Genomic DNA, 25,364 nt, shown 5'->3' with positions numbered 1-25,364 from the left:
CCAAATCTCATGAATTTGCACTTGAACCAGCCACTCCAAAATTCAGCACCCTAGAGCCTTCCATAAGCTGGGCTTGCTGGCTTTTCACAAACCACCAGAGCTGAGCTGAGAGAAATACTTATTAAAATTTTTCTGGAAGAAAAATTGCTTTATTGAGTTTGTGTGTGTGTGTGTGTGGTCATACAAGAAATACAGGTTTAAATGTAAATAAAATCAGAAAATTCAGAAAAGCATTAAGATCACTGGTAATGTTATAATCAGATGTACCTACTGAAAACATTTAGGTCTTCCAGGAACCAGCCATTACAAAACAAAAGGAAAGAAAACACTCTTAGTACAATAACAGAAAGAAATACCAAAGAATAATGTGACAAAAATATGGAAGACCTAGTCAGGGAACAATGATAAAACTTAGTCATTAAAGAAGACTTAAATTAATGAAAAAGGGATTGATTGTGAGAGGTAAGGGGAGGGGAGGGCAGTTGAAGGGATAATTGAGACATCTGAATAGAACAACAATAAAAAAAAAAAGAAACTCCAACTTCACGGATTGGGATTTTCAATATTATATAGATGTCACTGCGCCTAAACTAATTTACGCAACTCCAATTAACCGCCTCCCCATATTTCGGGTGGAACTGTACAAATTGAGTGTAAAATTAACATACAAATAGAAAAAGCCAAGGGAAGCCACGGATTTTGATAAAAAAAGGAGAACCGACTTTTCTTCGAGATAGTACTAATTATTTTAAGATGCTAGTCATTAAGACAAGGTAGTATTTAAATTTATTTAATCCTTAAGTCTTTAACCCATTTTGAGTTGATGTGTGTGTGTGTGGTATAAGAGAAGGGTCTGATTTCATCCTTTGGCACGTGGAAGTCCCATTTTCCCAATGCCCTTTGTTGAAGAGAGAGCCTTTCCCCATTGTGTATTCCTGGCAGGTTTGCTGAAAGATCAGCTGTCTGTGCACAAAGCACAGGCAACAAAAGCAGAAACAGGCAGGCGAGGCTACATCAGACTAAACAAGAAGCAATCAACCGAGTGAAAGGCAGGCTGTGGAAAGAAAGAAAATATTTGCAAACCATAAACCTGAAAGGGTTAATTTTCAAACTAATAAGGAGCCCCTACAAGTCAATAGCAAAACAATTAAAAAACAAAACAAAAAAACCTAATATGTTCACTAAAAAAAAAGGAGCCAAGCACCTGAATAGACATTTCTCCAAAAAAGACCTACAAATGGCCAGCAGATAAATGAAAAGATGCTCAACATCACTAACCATCAGAGAAATGCAAATCAAAACCAGGGTACTATCCCCTCTCATCTGTCAGAATGGCTATTTTATTTTATTTTTCAAAAACTAAAGACACAAGCATCAATGATGTTGTGGCGAAGGGAACCCTCATGCACAGCTGGTGGGAATGCAAAATGGTGCAGCCACTGTGGAAAGCAGAATGGGACTTGCTCAAGAAATTGAAATGAGTACTACCATGTGATCTACGTGGCTTTTCAATTAAGCAACTAATCACTAATTCAACTAAATCTGCTGATCACTGTAATGCTGTCTGTCACCCTGAAATGCTCAGAAGACAACACAGGTGGACTATCCACATGTAGATGCAATGGTGCCGTTACAGGACGCTGAAAGTTTCCTCTTAGCATGGAGCGATACACCTGACAAAGCGGGTAACCAAATTGGAGTCGGGGGTAGGACCCCATTTTTGTAAAAACTCTGCATACACAGGGGGACAGGCAGAGTCAGAGAAAAGGCTAGAGAGACAGGCCCCAAATTTTAACAGGTTGGAGGGAGAAACTGAAAGTGGTTTTTGGTTTTTTGTTTTTTTTAAATGATTTATTTTGCTCATGTTACAGGCAATAACTGAATATGGTCACGAAGGAAGTTTCTACTCGCAGGCCCCTAGAAACAGGAGGTACCAGGGTTGTTCGTGGGGCTGAGGGAGTGAGGGGAATGCGTGGGCACGGGCCTTTGTCACAGTTCCCACGGGGAAGGCAAGGCGGGTGCGCAGGCTGAGGGTGGGCCGCTTCACCCATGGAAGGCCGAGATTCTCTTCCTCCCGCTGGGGGAGGGGGCTTGGAAGGATCTGGAGCGCTGGCGTCCTCGTGGGGCTGATATGTCTTGAGAACACAGGTTAGTCATGGTCAGTCATCTTTGCTGCTTTTTTTTTTTTTTGGCTGCCTTTTTTTTTTTCTTTTTCTGTTTTCTTTCCTTTTCCTAGAGAGAGGGGAAGGGAAGGAGAGAGGGGAACGTGGATAGGCTGCCTCTTGCACACCCCCCACCGGGGACGCTGCCTGAAACCCAGGCATGAGCCACGCTGGTCAGGGCTTTGCTGCCTTCTTAGATCTGAAAGAGAAAAGCACACGGTCCCATCGGAGAGGCGGTCGCCCCACCTTGGCATTTGTGGTGGACTCTGTGACGTGCCACTCGGATCCTCCTCAGAGAAGGACGAGCAAGTGCCAGCTGCCGGGGAGGCTGTCAGCAAACTGACCTTAGGGATCAGCGCCTTTAGGGTGACTGGGGCTGCAGAGAGGCCCTTGCTTGAGGCCATGCCCCTTCCTGGGGTGCTCCATGGTGGGTGGAAAGGCGTGACCCCTTCAGGCTTCTTCTGTAGGACACCTCTGAAGGTCATTGGAGCGCCAGGGCTCCCCGGGGTGCGAGGGCATAGCTGACACTGTCCCTGGGCTGCATCCCAGCTGGACTCTTCCCTGTGCCCACGCCTGCTTCCTTCCCCTCTGACCCACAGGTGTGGGTTGCTGCACACCACACTCCCTCTGGGAGTCTGCTTCCCGGGGAACCCCCCTATGACGTCTCCCATTCCCCAGCATGAGAAAGACCCCAACCCTAGAATTGGAAAGACCCCAGCTCAGGAGTCTCTGCCACGACTAGCTGTGTCACATGTCCACGTCGCAGCTGCTCTAAGCCTCCTGGTTAGCAGGTGCCAAATAGGGGGATGCAAGGCAGGCCGATTACACAGTGGGCTGAGCACTAGCGTGGGAGTCCACGGGTTTGAATCCCACCTCTACCACTCCCTCGCTGAATGCTCTTGAGTAGGTGGCTTCATGTCTCTGAGCCTCCTTTTCTTATCTCTGAGAGGAGAGTATAAAACCTACCTCATCAAGTGTTGTGAGGATTGAATACGATAATGTGTGTCCAAGGGCTTAGGACAGCGTCTAGCCCCAAAACAAATATTAATGAGCAGCAATTGCTGTGTTTTGGGTCTGCTGCATGGGCAACAGCAGACCCTCCATATCACCCCGCCCAGGCTCTGTAGCTTCAGCTCCACTGGAGAGGACACTCCAGCGTCATCGCAAGATGTCGATTCAACACGGGAGGAGACAGATACCGTGTCACTCCCGAGTCGGACTGCACAACCATTCTCGGCGGTGCAGATAGACTCTTAAGAAGCTACACCATCGTCTCGAGACGGACGGCTGCCGACGGAATTGCTGTGTTTTATTATTATTATTATTATTATTATTATTATTATTATTATTATTAGAATGAGCCAACCAGAGTTGTTAAACAACCTTCAGCTAAGGCAACATTAATTAAAGAATGAACTCTGAACTAAGGTTGTGAAAATTCTAGGAACCCTCAGAATGGGGTCAAGTCGGCTGTAAAGTTACCCTGAAACGGGGAGGAGCTTAGCCTGAAACTCTATGCATGAGCGTGACCGCCAGCAAGAGGCAATTTCTTGGGAAGGAATGGTCTCTGGCTATATGCCCCAAGCCGTGTGGAGGCATGGGGCAAGGAAGACAGGGAGGAAGCAGAAGGCCTCACCTGTAACTCCCAGGAGCCCACTGGATTCCCATTCGAGTTCTTACAGCATCGATAAGTCAGCCACTCCGCAGCCTCTACTGCCAGGCGCTCCCAGCTACCCTCTGGGTCGTCAGCACCAATGTTTCCTGTAGGGTCAGCTGGGTCCAGAATCACAGGCCTGAAGGGCAACATTTAGAGGGACAGGTGAGGAGCTGGGCTGTGTCTGGGGAGTATAGATGCTCCTGCAATTGCAGAACTCCAGCATGAGGCGGGGTGGGACTCAGGGTGGGAGGAAGGGCCCGCAGGGCGCTGCTGCGTGGTAGGCAGGGAACCCTGCAGGAGGAGCCTTGCACTCGGCCCTGCAGACCTGAGTCTGAATGTCACCTCTGCCCTTTATTAATGGTGTGCCCTTGGGTAGGTCCCTTGAGCTCTCTAAGCCTCGGTTTCCTCATCTGTGAAATGGGGTGAGATGAACATGTCCACCTCAAAGAACATGGCAGGAGGGCTGGGCCACGGCACATGGAAAGCTCCCACAATACTTGGAACACACTCAGAGGTCCATACATATCAGTTGCAATGAAAATCACTTACTAGTATATTAGAATGTGCTAGTCTTACAACAAGCTTTTCATCCCTGGGAACAATTCTTACTACTGCTGTGGCCGTTGTTACTTCAGTTCAGATTTCGGCCGCTTCGTCCATTTCTGGTAAGATCTGGACAAGCTCCTTACTTAGTGGACTCATCTAGAAAGCAGTTAGCACAGTGCCTGCCACCCAGCGTTGGAGGGGGTTTAAATCAGGTGGCAGTAAAGTGCCCCGCACAAGGGTTGGCAGACGACCAGTCTGCATGGGGCTTCCCACTCCCTCATTTCCAGAGCATCATTGCTGTATCTGGGGGTCCAGCTAGGCGTGGGGCTAGCCCTGTGCGGAGAGAGTACCTGGGTTTCTTGAGTTGCTGCCTCAGGTAGCGACCAATAGAAGGATCGTTAATGTCGTAATACTTTGTCCAGTAGATGCAAAGGTCCCGGTAGCGCGTGACTAATTCCAAGACGGTCTGAAACCCCTGGGCTGTGCTGAAGTTGGCTTCCCCGCTCCCGTGCTCCCACGCATAGACGGTCAGGAGCTCCAGGGCGTACTGAGGCGGCAGGGGCTGCCCCAGTGCCTCCCTACACTGGGAAGAGGGAAAACAACCAGGAAAGTGGGCTCGTCCAGCTTGTGGAAAGCACACTTCCCACGGGCCAAATCCAGCCTACTACTCGTTTTTGTAAATAAAGGTCCTTGGTGCAACATCACGTCCATTCATCTAGGGATCCTCGGTGGCTGCCTCTGGGCTCCACAGACAGGAGTTGAGTAGGTAAGACAGCGACCGTGTGACCCACAAAGTAAAACATTATTTACGACCTCGCCGTTGATGGAAAAAGCTCGCTGAGCCCTGGGTAAGGGCTTGGGCTCTGGATTCTGACTCACGTGGGTTTGAATCCTGGCTCCACCATTGTCTGATTCTGAGCAGACAACTTAGATCCTGGGGACGTGATCGGAGAAACCCTGGCTCTTCTCGCCGATGCAGTAAAGAAGTACAGAGCAGCGAGCCTATCAGTGTGCATGTGAAGTTTATTAGTGAACGCGAGCGCAAAGCAAGGGTGGGCAGAGGCCGGGGTGGCGCGCTCGCCCTGGGGTGGCAAGAGGCCCTGCGGCCTGAAGGCCAAGAGGGCGAGTCCTCTGTTCTGAGGACGTATATAGTTGGCGGGATGGGGGTGAAGAAGCTACATATTGGCCGACGGATAAAATGGTGCCAGCTTTCCAGGACTGGGGCATGAGTACCCAAAGGTGCTCATGGGCTTCTTCCTTTCGGCCCTTATAGGCCCTTTCCTGCCTTTCGGGCCTTGGGATGTAAGCACAGTTTCAAAGCCTTTCCTTCTCACATAGTGGAAAGGACACGTAGAATTCCAAGGGCTTTCCTCTCCCGGGGTTAACACAGTGTTTCTTGCGATGTGGGAACACCCGGCAATATTATCAGACCAGGCCCAGGACCGCTGAGTTAGGGGGTGAGACATGTCTCCCCCTGCTACTCGTTCGACTGTAGCAGGGGGACAGGTCTGGGCGCCTCATTTTTCTCATCTGCCAAGTCAGTGGTAACAACAGCTTCTACCTCATCAGGATATTCTGACAACGGACTGAGAGGAAGCCCTTGGGGTGTGTTCCTAAGTGCCTTAGAGAAGCAAACACAATGCCCTCTGCTGGAAGATGTATAATCCAAAGCCTCAGAGTATTTCACAAATAATTCCAAGTACAACGACCAGCACATAAACGACCAGGCGTGCAATGGAACAGGGTACCCACCATGGTGACCAGCAGGGAAAAAAAAAGAAAATAATAATTTATTCGCAAAACTTTAAATATCAAAGGATCAAATACGGGCTTTAAAATAACTGGGGACAGGATATTCAAAGAAAGAAAAGAGGGGTCTTAGAAGCCAGGCCCGACCTCCTCCTCCCCCTCCTTCTTATCTTCTCTCTCATCTTCTCCCGTCCCCCTCTCTGTCCCCTTCTCCCCCCCTTACCTTCTCGCCCTCCCGTTGCCTCCTGCCTCTCTCCTCCCTGGCCCTCTCTCTCCTCTTCACCTCCCTCCTCCTCCTCCTCCTCCTCAGCTCCTGTCTGGACAGGACGGCCGTACCTCTTGGTACCAGTACTTGACCAGGCGGATGAGGCTCTTGAGTTTGGGGGGGCGGTGCTTCAGGAAGGCTCGCTGCAGCTCCGTGAAGCAGGCGGAGAACTCACCCTCTCTCCCCAGGCGTTGGCACTCTTCGATGAGCTGCTCATAGATTTGGCGCCGAGGTCTGTAGCATTTCGTCACCTGGCCTGTTAGGGACAAATCCGTAACTTGAAGATCATCAGCTCTGCCCAGAGGTTCTCTGAGTCGCTCTGGGGAGACAAGGTCGCTGGCCGTGGGGCAGGGGAAAGGGCCATCTCCGGTCCCCACTTCCCATCCACGGCCATTGCCCTGCGCGCCCCACGAAGCCCGCAGGCTTCTGCAGGGTCCGCTGTCCTGACTGCTTTCTCCATCATGCCCCCCCCCATCCCACGCCCTCTCTTCCCCATTCATCCTCAGCATCTTGCATTTCCCGCCACTATATGTGGATCCTCTCTAAACTCTAGGCCTTTGCCTGTGCTGTTCCCTCTGCCTGGCATGCCCTCCCGCCCCTTCCCTCTCTCCCTCGTGTAATTATTATTTTTGGAGGGGGAACCATTGCTCTCCAGCACCCGACATGGCGCACAGCAACCAGGAGAGAGTCCCAAACTTTTTTTCATGCCCTGGTGCTCTCAGAGTTTCAGTGTTTTTCTCGTGCATCCCCTAGGCCAAAATATAATAAATCCCTAACAGTTCTGTTTATTGAGGAGATCAGTCCCTACAACTTAATACTGGCAGTTTGCATGGTGTCCGAGAGATGTCGCTGTGTTTCCCTCGGAAATTTAAAATCTAAGCTGTTCCTACACACTCCTGTGAGTTAAGTTCCCTGGGGTGTCCTGAGGTGCCCTGGTGCACAGTGGGGGAACTCCCACTTTTGAACACCTACTCGGTGCCAGGCCCAGTGTGTGAGCTTAATGTAGATGATCATTTAATGCTTAAAATAATAGTGTGAGGTAGCTGGTGTGGTTTTACCAGTTTCCCTCCTGTGGGGATTGAACCTCCGATAGGTTATACTTCCTGCCTAAATGCACACGGGTCCGGTCCCTCGTCGTAAGCTTGCTGAGGCTCCCATATGTTTTGGGCATATCTGTGCTGCCTCATTTTTAGGAAGAGAAACCACTTTGCCTTGCAGGCTTACTAAGAAATGCCCTGCTCCCCAAATGTGTCCATCTGCCGTTGAACGTCACTCCTGTGACTGATTGGGCCTCCTTCAGTCTTGCCCCAGAAGAGAATCTAAGACCCCCCCCCCCCATTTTAAAGGAATGCCCTGCTTGGGGAAGCCTCTCAAACTGTGAGAGATTTCTGGTCAGAAATATGAAAAGAGAGAGAAAGAAGCCGTGACATGGGACAGAGGCTGGAGCCCCTGGCGTCTGGGACACTCACCCAGGACGTCAAAGGCTGGCAGGACGTCAAACTCCACCCCGCTCTGGGCGTCGCTCTGGGGCAAGAGCGTGAAGCCGAGTGCACGAGGGTTCCGGATCACGCGGGGGTTCCCCCATCTGTGGCTCTGTGTCGCGGTGGGGTTCCCTGTTCCATTATTCTGGGTCTCAAGCTTCACCGCAAACCTCTTCTTTCTTTGACAGGCTTGCAGCTGTCTACTGATTTCCTCGATGAACTCTCCTCGGCGTTCAAACTGCTCCTGAAAACTTTCAAGGGGGCTGAGGAAGACCACGAGGTCAGCGTCAGACCGGCCCCGGAGGGTGGTGCCTTTGCCAGAGGAGCCGCCCTGAAACAGAGGAAGAGGAAGAGGAAGAGGAAGAGGAAGAGGAGGAGGAGGGGGGGGAGAAGGGAGGGAAGAGGAGGGGGGAGGAGGAGGGGGGAGGAGGAGGGGGGAGGAGGAGGGGGGAGGAGGGGGGAGGGGGAGGAGGAGGGTAACATTGATTAATGGAACATTACATAAATTTCCAGTGTACAACTTTGCAATGCAGCATCTGTCCACCCTATTTTGTGCTCACCACCCAAGCCTGGTCCCCTGTGTCACCTTGTATTTGGACCCCTTTTATCCTTCTTGTCCTCTCCCAGCACCCATCACCTCGGGTTACCCTCATTCTGTCAAAACTTATACTTTAATCAGCAGAAATGGTACGCCCTCAGCCTGGCCACGAAGGAGCAGACTGTTGATCCGAGCTGGGCCTCAGTGTCCCCATCTCTGAAACGGACGTGGCCCGGGATGGTGGTTCACGAATCTCACCGGGGCATCGGACCTCCCCCGTGCCCCAGCCTCCCTCCTTTCACACACTGTGGTTATACTTTTGGGGTGCGTCCCTTTGAAACCACCAGCCCCAAAGACCTCACCTTTGTTGTTCACTCTCTCTCTGTGGGAAGTTGTGCCCGGTCAGTGCTCCCCTCCCCAGTCTGGCAGGGGGGCTCACCTTTACCACCTTTGACACCCGGACAGGGGGGTAGTCTTGCCCGAGGAAACAATTCTCCTTCAGGAAACTGCAGATGGTGTGAATGGCTCTATTGACCTTCCTCCGGAAAGATTTGTTTGGCAGGAGGTTGCATCTGATGAACTTGTCCAGATCCCTGGCCGAGGTCCTTCGGAGCTCCATCGTGGCGCTCGGGCGGGCACAAGCCTTCGGCCAAAGGAAACTGGTAGCAGCCCTCTCTTATACTGCCCAAGTCTGAGTGGCAGTTTGGTTTCGTTTCCAGAAAAGGGAGGGGCTACATCCTTGCTTCTTATCTAATCAAACAGGAGAGGAATGTTCCCCCAGATTCAGAAATGTATACTCCGCCTTTAGCACCTGCCTTCCTTCAGATTGAACTCTGAAAACATTGTTTTTTAACCCCCATTAGTACCTCACCCAAGAGAAATAAGGATTCAAAACTGGTTTTTGGTTTTCTTCTTCCCAGTGTTCGTTGTTGTTGTGACAAAATGGTTTTATAGTCTCCTGCGATCTTCACGACAGCACATGCGCATCGCGAAAAGGAAAAACATCAGAAAACTCAGGAACATAAAACCCTGTTCATAACCCCAAACCCCAAAGATGACCTCTAGGAACATTTTGGTACAGATGTTTTCAGATGTTTTTCTAGGTTAACAAACACACATACACACAAACATTCATGGTTCTCTTTTTCCTTTTTTTTTTTTTAATGTCATGATGCTATAGTGTTTTCTGTAGGGGACGGTGACAGCCGACGTTACAAAAGAAAGGCCAGCTCGCTTGGCCGGGATCAGGTGTTTGCAAGGTCCTGCCTGAGTGTCTACATTTGCTGGTGGGTCAGGTCTTTGCCAGGCCTTGCCTGACTGAATACGTCTACAACAAATAGCCTTTTGATAAGGAAAGCGGGAGCCGTGGGGGCTGGAACCAAGGCAGGAGCAGGGAATGCCCTATTAGGTTAGAGCAGGAGCTGCTTGCAAGATACCTGAGAACACCCCGCCTACAGCTTTCCTCTCTGGTACCTTAGGTTTCCACATCGAGCTGCGCAATTTTCCTGTCGATGAATAGACTTTATTTCTTACAGCAGCTTTAGTCTGACAGAAAAATTGAACAGAAAGTACAGAATTCCCCTCTGTCTCCTCTCCTTCCACCCATAATTTCTATTTTTAACCCAGGAGCACTGGTTATAAGTAATGAAATGACATGGATTCATTATTACTAACTAAACGAAGTTCATCGTTCACTCTATGTTGTATACACTTCCTGGGTTTGAGAAATCCATGAGCTCATGTACCCACCGTCATAAAATCATATAGAATAGTTTTCCCTTGTTCCACGCATTCATTCCTCTCGGTTTAGACTTTTCTTCTTTTCTAATGGAGGCATTCAATGCCAGAAAATTCCATCTAAGCCCGGCTTCCATTTCAGCTCACGATTTTAACTTATTTTTTTCATTGTCAGTTAGTGCAAAATAGGTTTAAATTTCTCTTGAGAATTCTTTGACCCGTGGGCTAGTTAGAAGTGTGTTAGTCTCCAAATATGCTGGAGTTTTCCAGATAGCTTCCTTTTCTTGATGTAGTGTTGAATTTCATTGTAGTAGAGAGCACGCTTCGACGATATCCATCCTTTGGACTGCGTATAGGTGTGTTCTGCGGCCCCAGGGTGGTCTGTCTTGGTGAATGTGCCATGTGTACTTGAGAAGAATGTATGTTCTGTTATTGTTGGATGAAGTGGTGTATACATGCTCATTGGCTATCTTTGTAAATCACCCTTCTCTTTTTAAAAAATTTTATTTATTTTTTTAGAGAGAGGGGAAGGGAGGGAGAAAGAGAGAGAGAAACATTGATGTGAGAGAGAAACATGGATCAGTTGCATCTTGTATGTGCCCTGACTGGGGACCAAACCTGCAACCGAGGCAGCATATGCCCTGCCCAGGAATCAAACCGGTGACCTTCCGTTTTGCGGGACGACATTCAATCCACTGAGCCACACTGATCAGGGCCAATCACCCTTCTCTTAACCAGCTCAGCCGTTAAATGACACTCCCCATTCCTGTATACTGTGTTGACTTTTGCTTAAGGTAAAATGTAACCAGGAAGGGGTGGGCCTCGGTCTGTGGAACACTCGCTTTGCCCACCAGTTGGATTGTATGTACATTAAAGATCCTTCTCCCAAATGCCTTTACAGCGATTGTACTTGCTAATGAAATGTATACTATTGACTAAATGTGTATATGTTAGATTCAACGTGAGTGCAAAAGAGAGCTGTCCTTAGAAAACCAACATGGGACTCTCTGGAAAGATGCAACAAAGGCAAGTTTCACAAAACATTGCACAGGATTAGGTCAGAGTGAGACACCTGGATTGAGGACATACCTGGAAGAATCCAGATTTATGCCCTCATGCCTTTGCAGGCAGCTTTAAGTTCCTGCTCCCTGTAAAGAATGGGAACAGGAAATTCCAGATGACACCTTCTTGTGGTTTTATACAAGACAGATCTTGTCAGACTCCTCAGGGGCCTGTCCTCAGTGAAAAGGTTCTAGGTCATCCTGGACTGACTGAGAAATTAAGGCCCAGGTATGGGCCCAGGCAGCCAAGTTAGAGGATTATGATATTCTGGTGTCCTGCCTATGACATTGAAGACCCACAGGGGGAAGTGACTTGCTCAAGATCACACAGCAGTAGTGGGCCAGACCCAAGCAAAAACCAAACAAACAAATAAACAAATGAAACCAGACCTGTTATATGTATACATGGCAATTGGTATTTCTATGGTGCCGGGATGGATTATTGAACCTTATTAGGCCAATGGCCCTGGCAAAGCTGACTGAGCCGAGGGGGGGCCAGCCAGCGGGTTTCGAGGTACTGACTGTTTAACACACTTGGCCGTGGGCCCAGCTTATACTGCTTTCACCTGGAATCATGTGCCCATTGGCCCTCTCTCGGCCCCTTTCCCAGGTCTCCCCTTGGCCAGGTCTGATAGAAGACTGGACCTTGGACCCACCTCTTTGACATATTTATTATTGTCCCCACTTCCCAGGTGAGGAGACCGAAGCTCAGAGAGGTCGGGCTCCACAGCTAGGAAGGGACAGCCAGTCAGGATCTGAATGCTGGGCTCGAATGGGCTAAAAAGCTGGTGTGCTCTGTTGGTTAGGTGCTTTCTACCACATCCCATCGCCTCTGTTTTATTTCAGTGGGGAGAAAAGATAATTAGCCAAGTCAGAGGCACCGATATTTACCTTTCTTCATGTCTTTATCCCTGTTTCTTTCGCCTGGGGAAGGAGACTGACCATTTGAGATGGACGTCAGTTTCTTATCAACCGCCTGTTAAGAAGGATTCAGAGGCTGCTAGTGGGCGCAGTGCGAAAGTTACCGTATTGATTAGTGAGGTCTGCCATCAGCCTAGGGGTAGACAAGCAACAAGTGTCTCCTGCCATTCCTGGGAGGCCTATGTGGCCCTAATTGGCACCTCTTTACACCTGGTGGCAGCTGAACTGTAGAAAAAACAGGACTTTAGGGCAACTATGACGGGGGTGTAAGTACAGATATCAACCAGGAATATTTTCGAATAGACATTGTGTCCCCAGGATGTAGCAGAATCTGACGGGAGCCAGGAGGCGGCGGGCAGAGCATGGGTGGATTGAAAGGAAAAATCTCCCCAGGTGATTCTGCTATGCTGACTTCTGCCCCAGCATTGAGGACCACCCTTTTGGGGGTTAAGAACAGGAACTTGTCTCAAACTTGGCCTGATAAAGAAGTTTCTGTTGGATGGAATTGACTGCTCCTTCAGGGAAGTACCCAACATTCCTGATAAACTGCCTAAGCACTTTTGGGATCGATCATAGTGAGATTAAGAATCCATCTGAAAAGTTAGTTACCTACTCCGCTCACTTCTGGGCCTGCCGGAGAATCTTGAATGGGGAGGGGCCATCCTGAAGGCTCACTGCAGGATGGAAGGCGCTGCAGTAGGAAGGAGGCGTTTGCTGGTCCTCATTAGTACGAATCTGGGTGTCAAGGGCGTCCAACGATCCAGCTCCCTTCCCGGCGCTGCTGCAATGCGACCTTCCCTTCTCTGGGCTTTGGGTTAGTCACGTGTCAGGCGAGTGAGCTGATTGAACTAGGCCCTGGATCAACACTCTAATCTCTTCCAGCCTTGACCTTCTCTGATTCCTCAACCGTTTGGGACTTTGCCCCAAGGCTGGGGTAGTAGGGAGAGGGTGAGGAAGCTGCCTGCCTCATGGGTGGGTACCAGCATGAAGCACTCTCCTAAGAGGGGGTGAGGTCAGACAAGCTGCCTTCAGCCTGCCCACCCAAGATGAAACCCACCAGAAAGCAAGCCTCCCGTGGGCCTTCCCTGTTTACTGCCGCATCCGCAGTGGCTGGAGCATAGTAGATGCTCATGAAATACTGTCCAAGTAGCATCATGTATATCCTGGTGAGGGCAGGGGAGAGGAGAAATTCCAGGAACCAGAAAGGAAGAGCACAGGCCACCAGTTTTCCTGGATATTCCTACTTTATTTTTGGCTACATCATCACAAAGAAACGCGGGGGGCGGTTCTGCATGCACCAGAGGGTGTGTGTGTGTTCTTGGCAGGGGGGCGGTTCTGTTGGTTGAGGGGAGCGGAGAGAGCATGCACCGGACTGCGTGCGCTGTGAGCTTGCCACATGCTGATTCCAGCGCCAAGACCAGCGTCAGGCTTGGGCGACACAGCCAGCATGCTTTCTCCTAAGGGCACACCATGGGAAGGAGCGGGGCGTTGGGGCCGGACAGAGAGGGTCATGGGGGAAGATGGCACCAGCAGGCTGTTGGCCATCTTGGGGAAGGCGGAGAACTTGATGTTTAGAAACGGGTTACTTGAGGCAAGAAATCAGTGACTTTCAATGAATTGTACAGAGAGCTGTGGAGGGGTGCGTGGAGAACATCGAAAGGGAAGGTTAAAGGGTGTGTGTGCAGAGAAAGTGGGCATCTGAGGGTCTGTCGGGTGACTTCTGCAGATCACGGTGGGCTGTCGGGGTGGGTGATTTTCACAGGGGAACTGGGAAAACCTAAGACTTTTTCACAGGGCACTGAAGATTGCCCAAACCCAAACTGAAATGTATGTTTGTCCTCACTGCCTTTTCTCCTTAAAAAAAAAAAAAATTTTTTTTTAAATGAAAAAGTCTGGATGATTCAGGAGGGACTAAAAGCTTTTAGCATCAGGTTCTGTCACTAAAGTTTTAGACCCATGATGATGGTGTTGTATTCTTCCGATGCACATGGGGAAGAGGGTGGAAGAGGCAGAGACAGAGGCAGACAGGGACGGACAGATTCGAGGTGATTCTGCGTCAGACGTGGTGCGAGAGAGTCAAAGAAGCGAGTCCGAGTGTCAGGGATGGGGTCGTAGCTTCATTTAACTAAGAGCAACGGAAGGAGAAACGGAATCCGGGGGCTCTGGCGAGGCCCCCTCGGGCCCAGAGCTCTGGTTTCCAGATACCTTCTGCCCTTGGGGAGGCCCTGGGCTGAGAAAGCCCCTCTGTGGGGTGTCTGCACAGCCTGCAGGGCGCTGTCGGGCTCCTGGGGTGGCAGCAACCCTCTGCCTGAGGCCGCCTGGCCGGGCCAACATGATACATGGGCCGCCTGAAGAGCAAGGGTCCAAGCGGAACGCCAGGGTTTGCCAGTTACTCAGCGTTTGCTGGCCAGGCCGGTGAGGGAGGCAAGGGGGTGAGGCTGTGTTAGGATATTTTTTGCTTTTGCTATTTAACCCCCTTTAGAGAGGGAGAGAGGAGGAAGGGAAAGAGATGGGGGTAGGAAGGGAACGTTTCATGGGGTGAATGGGACAGGAAGGGGCAGAGAGAGATGTGGGTGGTGGGGTTAGAGAGTGGGTGTCATTTTTTGCTGGGAAGCAAATCAGTGTCCTCCTGAAAGAGGAGGTTACCAATGTCCCTTTGTGTGTTTTGTGTGTCCATTTCTTGAAGCATTTGGGAGCTGGGAGGGGGTGTTCCTAGTCTCCAGGGAGCTTAAACACGGTGGTCTGTTCTCCTAGCAGTTGGGGTGTGTATGTGCAGAGGCGGTGGGGCCCCGGATGCTCTATGTCTGCCCCGATACAAGGTCCTCACGGCCTTGTCTGGGTCCGCTGGCTGCCGAGGGGCCCCGCAGGTGCGACACAGGAAACGCGAATTGTGTACAGGTGCGTCTGTTCTAGGCCAGCAGGGTCTAAAATCAGTCCTAAGTGATGAAAACTGCTTGTAACTACCCACACCGGAAGGTGGTTAAATGAACAGGAATCTCCCCTTCCCCATCCTGACTGCTCCATCCTGGAGAGGCCAGAAAGGGGCTGCGTTCAGAGCCCGCCTCGCAGCAGCGTTGAGGAGGGAGGTCTTTGGCACAGTGCCCAAGGTGAGGGGGGACCCCAAAGACAGGCTCAGGGAGGGTGGCAGGGACGGGGTGGCGAGGCATAGAGAAGAGAGACCAGAGCGCAGTGGGCTTCTGGGGCAGGTTGGGGTGACCTGGGCAGGGGGCGGGGCACGGAGCTGGGGAGCTGGGGAGCTGGGCACCATCCTAATCGCTCGGCACGTGGTTCTCGTTCTGTAGCTGGTGCCAGCGCTCGATCTTCTTATCCTTGTTTTTCAGACACTCGTACCAGTGTTTTAAGCGCTCTCCCTTGGCCGAGATCCCCAGCTGGCAGCCTCCTGGATGACAAGGGCAGATAGGGACAGGTGGTCACAGCGGAGGGACACCCAAATGTCTAATTGGAGAAAACTGCCACCAAACAGAGACTCCCCCTCTGGCATCTTGGGCTCCGTTTCCTATAGGGGGTGGCTGTGATGGTGGTGTTATTACTACCGGCCTTCTCTGCCTACAGACTGCCTGCTCAGCAACCTTTAGTAGCTCCCTACTGTGGCATCGAGTTGTCTGTTTTTAAAGACCTTCTACAAATCGCTACCCACTCATGGAAACTTATCTCCCACTTAGGAACTTGTCATCTATTTCCAAAGAGTTTCATCACCCTGCGCGTCCTGTCCCCATCCTCTGCTCAAGCTATGTCCCTGGCCTGGAGTTCTTTCCCTGCCCCATCTTCAATGACGGCTGTCCCTCATTATTTGGAGGGGGACTGGGAAAATTAGGACCTTCATCCTCTTTTCCGCAGAGCCGCAGACCCCGCGCTCCTGTGATTTAACTTTTCCGCTGGAGGGGATGAGTTCAGCAAATAACCAGTCACGAGCCAATCTCCCCAGCTCTTTAAGACCTCTCATCTAAAGGCATTTTCCAGTTAGACCCAAGCTGGGACCACGGGCTCTGGCTCAGCACTTGGACGAGGTGGTCGCCAAAGGGAAAGAAAGGCACTGGTGGCCCTGCAGCCGGGGGAAGGCTCTCCTCGCCCAGGAGGATGGAGGACGGGTGTTTCCCTGGGAGCTGGGAGCACTCACCGATGTAATCGTTGGACTTGCCGATGTCATAGTCCCAGACTGAGATGTCCAGCGATTTCTTCGCCAGGTCACTGTGTTTGATGTCGTAGAAGAACTCCTGGGCGCCAGAGAGGAGGACATGTGAGGGAGAGGGTCCCCTGAGCCTCTGGGTCCTAGGAGTTCATGGACCGACGGAAGGCCCTTGAAGTAGGCATTCTGGGCACAAGGGGGCCTTCCGGCTCTGAACCTCTATGCCAGGCCTGACGATCCCTTTGCAACAAATACTCTGCATAACAAAGAACCTCAAGTCCTGTAATTCTCTTTTCAACGACTCTCTGTTTCATGAGGAAGGGGTGCTTATGTTTCCAGTGTTTTTAAACATTAATGTGAATATTAATTAGAATATTATAGTATATACCATATCTGTGCATCATACTACATGAAGTATACTATGAATATACTATATCGTGGCTTTCTTTTTCCATTTTATGTGACACATGGCAAAGAACAACGTAGCACGTTCGCAGATATTTTTCCGCATCACCATTACAACGGCTTCATTTCACGGCTGTGTGGCAGCACCGTGAACTAACGCCTGGCAGCTGGGTATGTACCTGTTTCCAGTTTTTCATGATCATTAAAGGTAGGATGAAAGGCACCCTTATCACTAAACCGTGTGTACACCCACGGTGACAAGGGGATGACGAATTTAGATTTGTGTTTTAGAAAGTTCATGCTTACATTGGGGGGGGGAGGGTAGGCTACGCACAGGGAGGTGAGTCAGGAGTCTGATGCAATGATCTGGGCATGAGATGCCAGGGTCGAGGCCAAGGCAGTAACACTGAACACAGAGAAAGGAGCACACTCAGTGGGGATCCAGACAGTGGCTTTAGCAAGACTTGACGTACTGGGTGGATGTGGCGGGAGAGGGAGAGGGACTAGGCAACACCGACTGGCTGGACAGTAATCGCATCCCTATGCCTATTTATTTCCTACACTTTCAGGCCATTTGAATTGGTGAAGCTAGTGGAGATTATTTGACTCTATCCCTCTTCAAACTCAGCTTCCTGCCTAATCTATAGGTTTTTGTTTTAGGCTTGATTCCCTCCAATGACAGGAAACTCATCAGCTGTCCTTTAGATAATCCAAGCTGATCTATGAGAGAAAGTTTTTTTGTTCTTTTTTTTTTTTTACGTGCCTGACAACATTCTAATAGGGAGTTTGTTCCTCTTTCACACAGAGGAAATATTCCATAGCTTGACAAAAATGGGGCAGCCTTACCTCATTAAATTCAGGATTTAAGGTTTTCTTCTTAATTTGAGTCTTGTGTTTGGCCTTCTTTCCCATGTCTGGTTTCAGCCAGCTGAGAGGAGACATGAGAGGCTGTTAGGAGTGAAGTTTGATGAGTAAGAACAGCCCCTTGGCGACATGACCCCACGGGCTCCGTCCAGTGTTAGGAGAATGACTGATGAACACCCCAGCCAGTGAATCCACATCGGTGACGACCAGTGGGCATTAGAGAGCCTGCCTGATGCCAGGCACTGCACCGAGCACCCGAGTCATATTTAGCCCCAACAAACCCTAGGTGGTAGAACTACAGCCACCCAAGGAAACTGAGGGTCCAGAGAAGTTGGGACCAGTGCCCAAGGCCACACAGCGGAGTCTGTGCTCTTAGCCAGGACTTGCTCTCAATGAATCAAACTGAGACCCTGGGTGACTGTGCCTGGCATTTCACCACTGCCATCCCTGGGTCGGCCCCAACTCCTGGGGAGATGTCATGTGTGTAGACAAAAGGGATAAACTGCAAATTTGATTATTGTCATCATGCCTCTGCTGAAAAGTATTTTAATGGCCTTCCTTTGTCCTGGGGGGTAAAGTTCAAAATCTTTAATGTGGCCTTCAGAGCCTGAGAGGTTGGGTCCCTTCTCTAGACTGGCTGAATCTCCCGCCTCGCTCTTTGCCCCACTCCCCACTCACTCTTCTTCCTACCCCAGGGCCTTTGCACATACCATTTCCTCTGCCTGGAAGGCTCTTCCCTAGTGTAGGCACAATGCCTGGCACATAGTAGGCACAATCAATATTTTCTGGGTAAATAAATAAAATGGGCAGAGCCAAGGCAGTCTGGATTCAGGGCCCAGGCTCTCAACCTTATCCATAGAAACACCCATTTTGCTGCCACAAGACAAGGCATAATTCTATTGAGCACAAATCTAATTGCTTTGTGTGTGTTACCTTACTTGGCCTTATGCCCATTCTTGGAAATAAGTGGAACTATTGTCTCTATCTTACCAAGGAAGAATCTGAGGCTCAGAGAGGTTAAGTAACTTGCTTATAGTCACACAGCTAGCAGCTTCCAGTCAAAGGCAGCCACGAGAGTGTCCAACTACAGAGAGCATAACCCACCCAGCTGCTGTGCTTGGAAACCCATGCCATGTTTGTGCCAAGGTCATGTCCCCAGCCGCCCAATGAATGTGGTGGAACTCTATGGCAGGCCTGCTCTTAGGTGACACGGGGCTGGTCTGATGGCCGGGTTTGGCCTAAGGACCCCCAGATGGCCTTGCTGAAGTTGTGTCCAGGGTGCGTCCACTCACCCTTCCCTCACTCAGGGCCGGACTCGGGCTGGCTAACTGCTTTCCCTTCCCCAGCTCCCCCGCCTCCCCCCACACAAGCGTTTCCCTTACAGAAATCCTTGTCTGTTTAACCCCATTTTCTCAGAGGACCCCGACTGAGATGATGACAAAGTCTCTCTTAGTCCCCACGTGTGAGACCACTGGGAAAACCTCCAAAGTCTAAGGGCTTTTCCTTGCATATTTTCAGACTTAACCTGGGAAAGGCCAGATTGCCTCTCTGGTGGTAGGGCTCTGGATGACTGAGGGGCAAGTTGCTGATTCTGGGGGGCTACAAATGGGGCTAGTGTGCCCTTGCCAACTGCCCCTCTCCCACAGGAGGGGACAGAGCCACAGCTTCTCATGTGGGCGAGTGATCGCTGGGACTCCAGCCTCACACTCCAGCCAGCTCTGGCCATCTGTCTCGCTGTGTGACCTCGGGCAGGGTCGTTCCCTCTCCGGGCCTCAGTGTACAATGATGTTGGGGAGGCTCTCTGGTTCCCCTTTGGCAAGGATCGAGGACCCCCTCAGGGTCCCACTCATAGTCCTAAGCACTGACTCACAGCTTGACGAACGGATCTGAGTAGCCATTGGCATCCATGGCGGCCAGGTGCACGCAACGTATGATGCCCACGATGAGGCCTCCCTGCTGTGTGCTGTACATGAGGGACACCAGGATCTTGCCGCGTTCCTCTATGTCACCGATGCGCTCCACCTGCTGCAGTAGGAGAAGCAGGCGTAAGAGCCTAGGCGGGGAGCGGGCCAAGCGGCTGGATGGGAGCATGAGGAAAGGGCCCACAGACAGTAGGAGGGGCTGGGCCAGCGCTAGTGAGTTCAGGGCCATGGTCAGCCTCCCCCCCACCTGCCCCACCACCTTCAGGGAGGGGGGAATGGCGAAAGCCAAGGGGAACCCGTCTGAGGCACAGAAGGCCAGTGGTTTACTTTGACCTGGACACTGGCTAAGCCCTGACTGTGGTGACAGGCTGGGTTTGATCCTGGTCAGTGATAACCCAACTCTGGCCCGGGACTTAGCCTTGACCCTGGCCTGGGCCTGATCCCTGAGTTCAGACTCCCCTGACACAACCAGCCTTCTCCCCCAGGGTCACCCAGAGACCGGGCTGAGGGCATGGATGTGTAGTCCGACCCTAGTCTTGAGAGACACACAGCTCCAAGGGCCTCCAGCACATCCCCAGGGAGCAAAGGTGGCCTTGCTCTAGTCCTACAGAGTCTAGCACAGCTTCTGCCAACAAGGCCGAGGAACTCAAGGGTGTGAGAGGATGGGGCACCTCAGGCTCCAGGTGGGAAGAGCATCCGCCTGGTCTCACGTCCCAGTGCCTTGGACCAGGGCAGCTCTCACGCGAAGCTGCAGGCAGGTGGTTGGGGGGAAGGAGTAGGGACAGGGCCAGGGAGGGAAGGAAAAGGGAGCTGCCAGGCCTGGTCTGTGGCTTCACTACCCATTCAGTGCTCACCTCCTCCTCGTACAGGGCCATGCCTCGGGCGGACCCGGTGGTCCCGGCACGCTTCATCTTCGGAGGGAACAGAAAGGAAAGAGAATATTGGCTATGGGGCTCACTTCCCTAGGCAAGAAGGACCAGATGGACCAGATGCCCCTCACCCCTCCATTAGCCTCCAGAGCCACAAGGACAGGTTTTTTAAGCTTCCCTGCCCATCCCGCTTCCCCCCTATAGCCAAAATTTATATGACACTAACCACTTGACAGTCCACATTAATGCACCATGGCCTATGATGTAGGTTGTATTAATATCCCCGTTTTACAGGTGAGGACGCTGAGGATCAGAGTGGTTAAGCTACTTGCCCAAGGTCACACAGCCAATAAGTGGCAGAGCACCCCATACATGAAACAAATGGGATATGATCTGCACTGGGTGAAGTGGCACAGAGGTCTTGGGGTCTGGCCACCAGGTGGTGCTTCTTCCATGGCTCCTAAAATCCCTTTGGGGGATTCTAAGGCTCTGAGAAATACCATGTGACAGCCACTGGTAAAAGACAACCTCCCCACTTGAGAGATGAGGAAAACTGAGGTCCAGAGGGAGGAGGGCACAGCACTTATGCAGCCCCTGTCCTTGGTGGGGAATATGGGGGGAGCCAGTGGGGGGAGGACCAAGGACAAAGAGCGAAAGATGATGATGAGCAGAGGCTTGTCCCTGTCCTGCCACCTCCATATCTCTGGGGCTGGCTGCGTCCATCGGAGCAAGATTGGGGGACCAAGAGCTGCTAACTCAGGTGGGGGACTGGCCCCCGTCCTGACCAACTGGACTCACTGAGAGAGGGAAGGAACCGGAAGCCCAAGGAACCTGCTGTTACCAGGCAAAGAACTAGAGGAGACGCTCCGCGCCTAGGACTGCCTTCCGTGATTTATTTGGAGCCTGACGTTCAGTATAAATTCTTCCTTGCAGTTTTCCTCATTGTGTCTTGTTTCTTTGCCTGTGCGGTACAAACCCGTGCGCGACACACGGATATTCCATCCTTGGGCCGGCCATCTGGTGGGAGGCTGCTACAAGGCTTCCCTGCGGGGAGCTGGCCCTCTGCCCGGGGGAGCTGGCATGCTGGCGGCTGCAGGAGACCTGGGTCCTGGCTGGCGTGGAGGGCACAGCCGCTGGCTCGCGGTGTGACCGTGACAACCAGCTCCCCTCTCTGGGCCCAAGGTGACCCGTGTGTCAAAAAGGGCAGGTTGGATTCTCTCTAAAAATACAGATTGCTGGCCCCATCCTACCTCATGAACTCAGGATCTCAGTTTTAAAGCTCTGATTTTAAAATCCCCCATTAGTTCTGAGGTGAAGCCCAATTGCAGACCCTCAATTTGGTTCTTGTTCTTTCTCAAAAGGCAAGTGTCACATTTAACTATAATGATTCTCACGCTTTTATTAGTACTCTTGCATGAGTCCTTAAAAGACCCTGTGAGATTGGTATTTATTACCCCATTTTACAGGTGAGAAACAAGGCCCAGAGAGGTTAAGTAATTTCGGCCAGGTTATATGACAAGTGGCAGAGCCAGGATTCAAACCCAGGGACGTCGGCTCCGGAGTCTGTGCTCTAACACTGTGCTATCCTGTCTCCTGCTTATCTGCATGGTGCTTTATGACTTCATGAGTGACAGGTGGGTAAGGCAGTATAATTCCTATAATAACAACAGTTAATAAGTTATGAGCACTTACTACGTACTAGGTCCTGTTCTGATTATGTCCTTCACACAACGCTCCCATGAGGCAGGTCCCGCTATAAGGCCCGTTTACAGACAAGAAAAACTGAGGCTCAGAATAGCTCAGACGCTGGGCCAAGGCCAGGAAAGAGGGGAGTGCAGAGCTGGGCTTTGAACCCAGGCCGGCCACACTGCCACACCCTCTGCCCTGCCCGGCTTTCCCAAAGGGAACTCTGACAGTCAGAGAAGTGATGCTCACATGGGTGAGCGACAGGCGGAGTTAGGGCACAACCCCCAGGCTCTGCCCGGAAATCCTCGCCCTCCTCTCAACAGCAGCAGCTGCCACAGCTCCACTGTCTGGCACCCTGCAGGCCCAGAGGCAGGCAGCACCCCCGAAACTCTCCTCCCCCCTCGAGCCCCCAGGAAGAGGCACTCACCGGGATGACCCGCTCCAGACAGATATTGAAGTTCTTCCTTTGGTTGGGCTTCAGCTTCTTGAGTGAGAACCTGGTCTCGCCGATAAACTCGTTGTGGCCAAATTTGTCCTCGTCACAGACAGAGATCCTGCGAGCCCCAGAAAGGGTGGGGAGAGAAGAGCGGCAGATGTTGGGCTCTTACTCCGTACCGAGAGCTGTGACGGATGCCGGCGGGGAGCGTGTAATGTGCATACGAACGTTTCCATTTCCTATTTAGTGAGCCCTCTGCCAGTTAGTTTTCATTTCGTCTTTACGACAGTGTAACTTACAAGCAGTAATGTGCACAGATCCCCAGTGCACACACCCATGTAACCGCCACCGAGCTCAAGATACAGAACATTCCAGCCCTGGCTGGTGTGGCTCAGTGGACTGAGCACTGGCCTGAGAACCAAAGGGTCGCTGGTTCGATTCCCAGTCAGGGCACAGGCCTGGGTTACGGGCCAGGGTTACGGGCCAGGTCCCCAGTTGGGGGCACGTGAGAGGAAAACACACATTGATGTTTCTCTTCTTCTCTCTAAAAATAAATAAATAGAATCTTAAAAAAAAAAAAAAAGAAGAACATTCCAGCTCTCAGAAGACCCTCATGATCCCTTGTTGCTACCTCCTTCAAAGATAACCACTATCTGTGACCTCTGGGCCCGTGGGTTCGTTGTCCTGTTTTTGACCTTCATATAAATGGAATTGAATGGCTTCTTTTGCTCAACATGTATGTGAGATTGATCCATGTCTCTAGTCATTTGTCCTTTTTATTGCTGTAGAGTATTTCATTGTGTAAATATACCATAATGATTCTGCTGCTGTTGGGCATTTGCTTTTGAGCTCTTTCTAGTTTTGAGCTATTCGGAATAAAGCTGCAATGGCACATTCCCGTTCACATCTTTTTGTACACACGTGTGCACACGCTGACCCTGAGCAACGCAGGGGTTAGAGGTGCTCACCCACTGTGCCATCGAAAATCCCCACATAACTTTGACCCCCCCAGAGCTTAATTGCTAGAGGCCTGCAGTCGGCCAGAGCCTTACCAATAACATAAACAGTTGATTAACAGCTATTCTGTTTATTATATGTATCGTATACTGTATTCTTACTATAAAATAAGCTAAAGAAAATGTTATTAAGAAGGTAATAAGAAGAAAAATACATGTATAGCGTTTATTGAAAAAAAATGCACATAGACGGGGATCCTTGGATTTCAAACCCAGGATCTTCAGGGCCAACTTCAAGAGACGTAGTGCTAAGAAAAAAGAAGTTTCCAGATATGCACAGCATGATGGTTTCCATGTTGCTAACCAGAGTCTGGATGTGCACAGACTCCCAAGAGGAGGAGGCAGACCCAGGCTGCGGGAGGGACCTAACATTTAAATGGGGCCTTGCCTTCTCTGCTAGTTCTTACAAGAAGAATGTATTTGTGTATCACTAACATAATTAAAAAGGTAGTTTAAGACAACATTGTAGAAGAAGATGAGATGCACCAACCTATTGTTAAGTAAGACGGGTGGATTAATTAATAGGATGGCCCGTTTTCTAAAACACTCAATTTTATAAGGAAACGTTGCATGCGTGTGCACACACACGCACACACACACATGCAACCTGGATATCCAGACACCAAGATGTTAAGAGTTTTACTTATCTGTATTTTTAGAAGTTTCTACCAGAAATACATATTGTTTTGTACAAGTAAAAAGAGAAAGAAAAAAAAAAAGACTACGCAGAGAGGTTTTCACGAGTGACCGCGGGGAGCCCGTGTGTCTCAGTGCCCTCTCTGCCCACCCGCCTGGCAGGTACCTGAGGGTCTTCCTCTGCATGTCCTCGTCTGTGATGCCGTGATAGACGAGCGTCTCGTTCCAGATGGGGTTGCGGGTGTTCCGCAGGGTTTTTGTCCGAAGCTTGTTGGACTAGATCCCAGAGAGACAGACAGACAGACACATGCCTCGGTGGGGAGCCGGCCCTGCAGGCACATCCTTTGGGCTGATTTGGGGTGTGGGTGGGAGGAGTGATTTAGGAGACACTGCTTCTAGGAGTGTCCAGGGGCTCAGCGGCTCCTGAATGCATGTCTCAGGGCATGGGGGGGGGGCATCTTCTAGGGTGGGGACTACAGCCATCAACAGGGACGGACACTGAGCCACCCCCCACCCATGCACTGGGCTTTCTCTTTGAACTTTCCATTAAGATTAGAAAGCAGAGACATTTCCTTTTGAGAAAAAAAAAATCATCTATAGGTCAGGGAGGCAGAAGTAAGAGTCACCCACTCCTAGGCAGTAAAGAAACAATTTCTGGGGATACTGGGAAGGTTCCATGTTTCCCCAAATAGCATCCCTCGTGCCTGAAATTCATTAGCAGGGGGAGGAGGGCTGCGGATGACAAAGGTTTTCATTTTACTCTAAGAGAGGCAGCTAGAAATATACTATACCCAGAAGAGGTGGGGTGGCCTGGTGACACATCTAATTCATACTAACATGTAAATGACTCACTGGATTCCTTGGCAAAGCAAGTTTGGATTTAGGAGTGAGCGAAAGAGAGAGCCTTAGAGAGAAGCAAACGTCACTGGGAAGTTAGAAGAAGTAGTGACCAAACACTTCACAGTTTGGCCATGGCCAGGCGAGGGACTATTATTTCTTGATCCAAAGACAGAGAAGATAACGTGTCTGTATGTGTGTGCATGTGTGTGCACACCCATGTGTCCTCTTGTCTTATGGGGCATTTGATACTTGCAGAGATTTTTAACACTCACTTCCCCAAGATCATGCAGCCAAGTGCACAGTCACCCTTATATTGAGGACAACCACGTCCAGGTAATAAGACAAAGCCTGAAGTCAAACCCAAGAAGGCACACTCTCCAGCCATGTGCCAGGTCTGAGCGGGTCCGTCCAATGAGAGGAGATCCA

At 50.7% G+C, this 25,364-nt stretch overlaps 2 protein-coding genes and 1 long non-coding RNA gene across 5 annotated transcripts in view; 1 reads left to right on the top strand and 2 right to left on the bottom strand.

Annotated features, from left to right (window-relative positions):
• Window positions 1-1,812: 1,812 nt before the first annotated feature.
• OAS1 (2'-5'-oligoadenylate synthetase 1) lies at window positions 1,813-9,092 on the bottom strand. Of its 3 annotated transcripts, none has more exons than XM_090292424.1 (6): window positions 8,838-9,092; window positions 7,849-8,191; window positions 6,451-6,635; window positions 4,716-4,948; window positions 3,799-3,955; window positions 1,813-2,232 (listed from the first exon to the last, which is right to left on the bottom strand). In XM_090292424.1, exons 1-6 carry the CDS (start codon window positions 9,015-9,017, stop codon window positions 2,164-2,166), a joined length of 1,167 nt encoding a protein of 388 aa, XP_090148550.1. In that variant the 5' UTR covers window positions 9,018-9,092; the 3' UTR covers window positions 1,813-2,163. The 3 variants fall into 3 exon arrangements, with proteins under 3 accessions (XP_090148550.1, XP_090148551.1, XP_090148552.1); XM_090292425.1 differs by having other exon boundaries at window positions 2,182-2,361; XM_090292426.1 differs by lacking the exons at window positions 1,813-2,232; window positions 3,799-3,955; window positions 4,716-4,948 and adding an exon at window positions 5,371-6,037.
• Window positions 9,093-15,367: 6,275 nt separating this feature from the next.
• RPH3A (rabphilin 3A) overlaps window positions 15,368-25,364 on the bottom strand; it is a 73,877-nt gene continuing 63,880 nt past the window's right edge. The window contains exons 15-21 of the mRNA XM_090291036.1: window positions 24,265-24,374; window positions 22,438-22,564; window positions 20,310-20,366; window positions 19,404-19,558; window positions 17,516-17,597; window positions 16,256-16,352; window positions 15,368-15,517 (exon numbers count right to left, since the gene is read on the bottom strand). Of these exons, the coding sequence (XP_090147162.1) occupies window positions 15,387-15,517; window positions 16,256-16,352; window positions 17,516-17,597; window positions 19,404-19,558; window positions 20,310-20,366; window positions 22,438-22,564; window positions 24,265-24,374 (759 nt within the window). The 3' untranslated portion in view covers window positions 15,368-15,386. The remainder of the gene's footprint in view (window positions 15,518-16,255; window positions 16,353-17,515; window positions 17,598-19,403; window positions 19,559-20,309; window positions 20,367-22,437; window positions 22,565-24,264; window positions 24,375-25,364) is intronic.
• Window positions 16,708-18,056, top strand: LOC149996824 (uncharacterized). Its single transcript, XR_016513957.1, has 2 exons — window positions 16,708-16,840; window positions 17,594-18,056. It is a non-coding gene; the product is annotated as an uncharacterized LOC149996824 (long non-coding RNA).

Source organism: Furipterus horrens, unplaced genomic scaffold, assembly GCF_987537825.1.
Source record: "Furipterus horrens unplaced genomic scaffold, mFurHor1.1.pri manual_scaffold_11, whole genome shotgun sequence".
Taxonomy (NCBI): domain Eukaryota; kingdom Metazoa; phylum Chordata; class Mammalia; order Chiroptera; family Furipteridae; genus Furipterus; species Furipterus horrens.
Note: the sequence above shows the minus strand (reverse complement) of the source record. Positions and strands in the feature narration are given on the sequence as shown.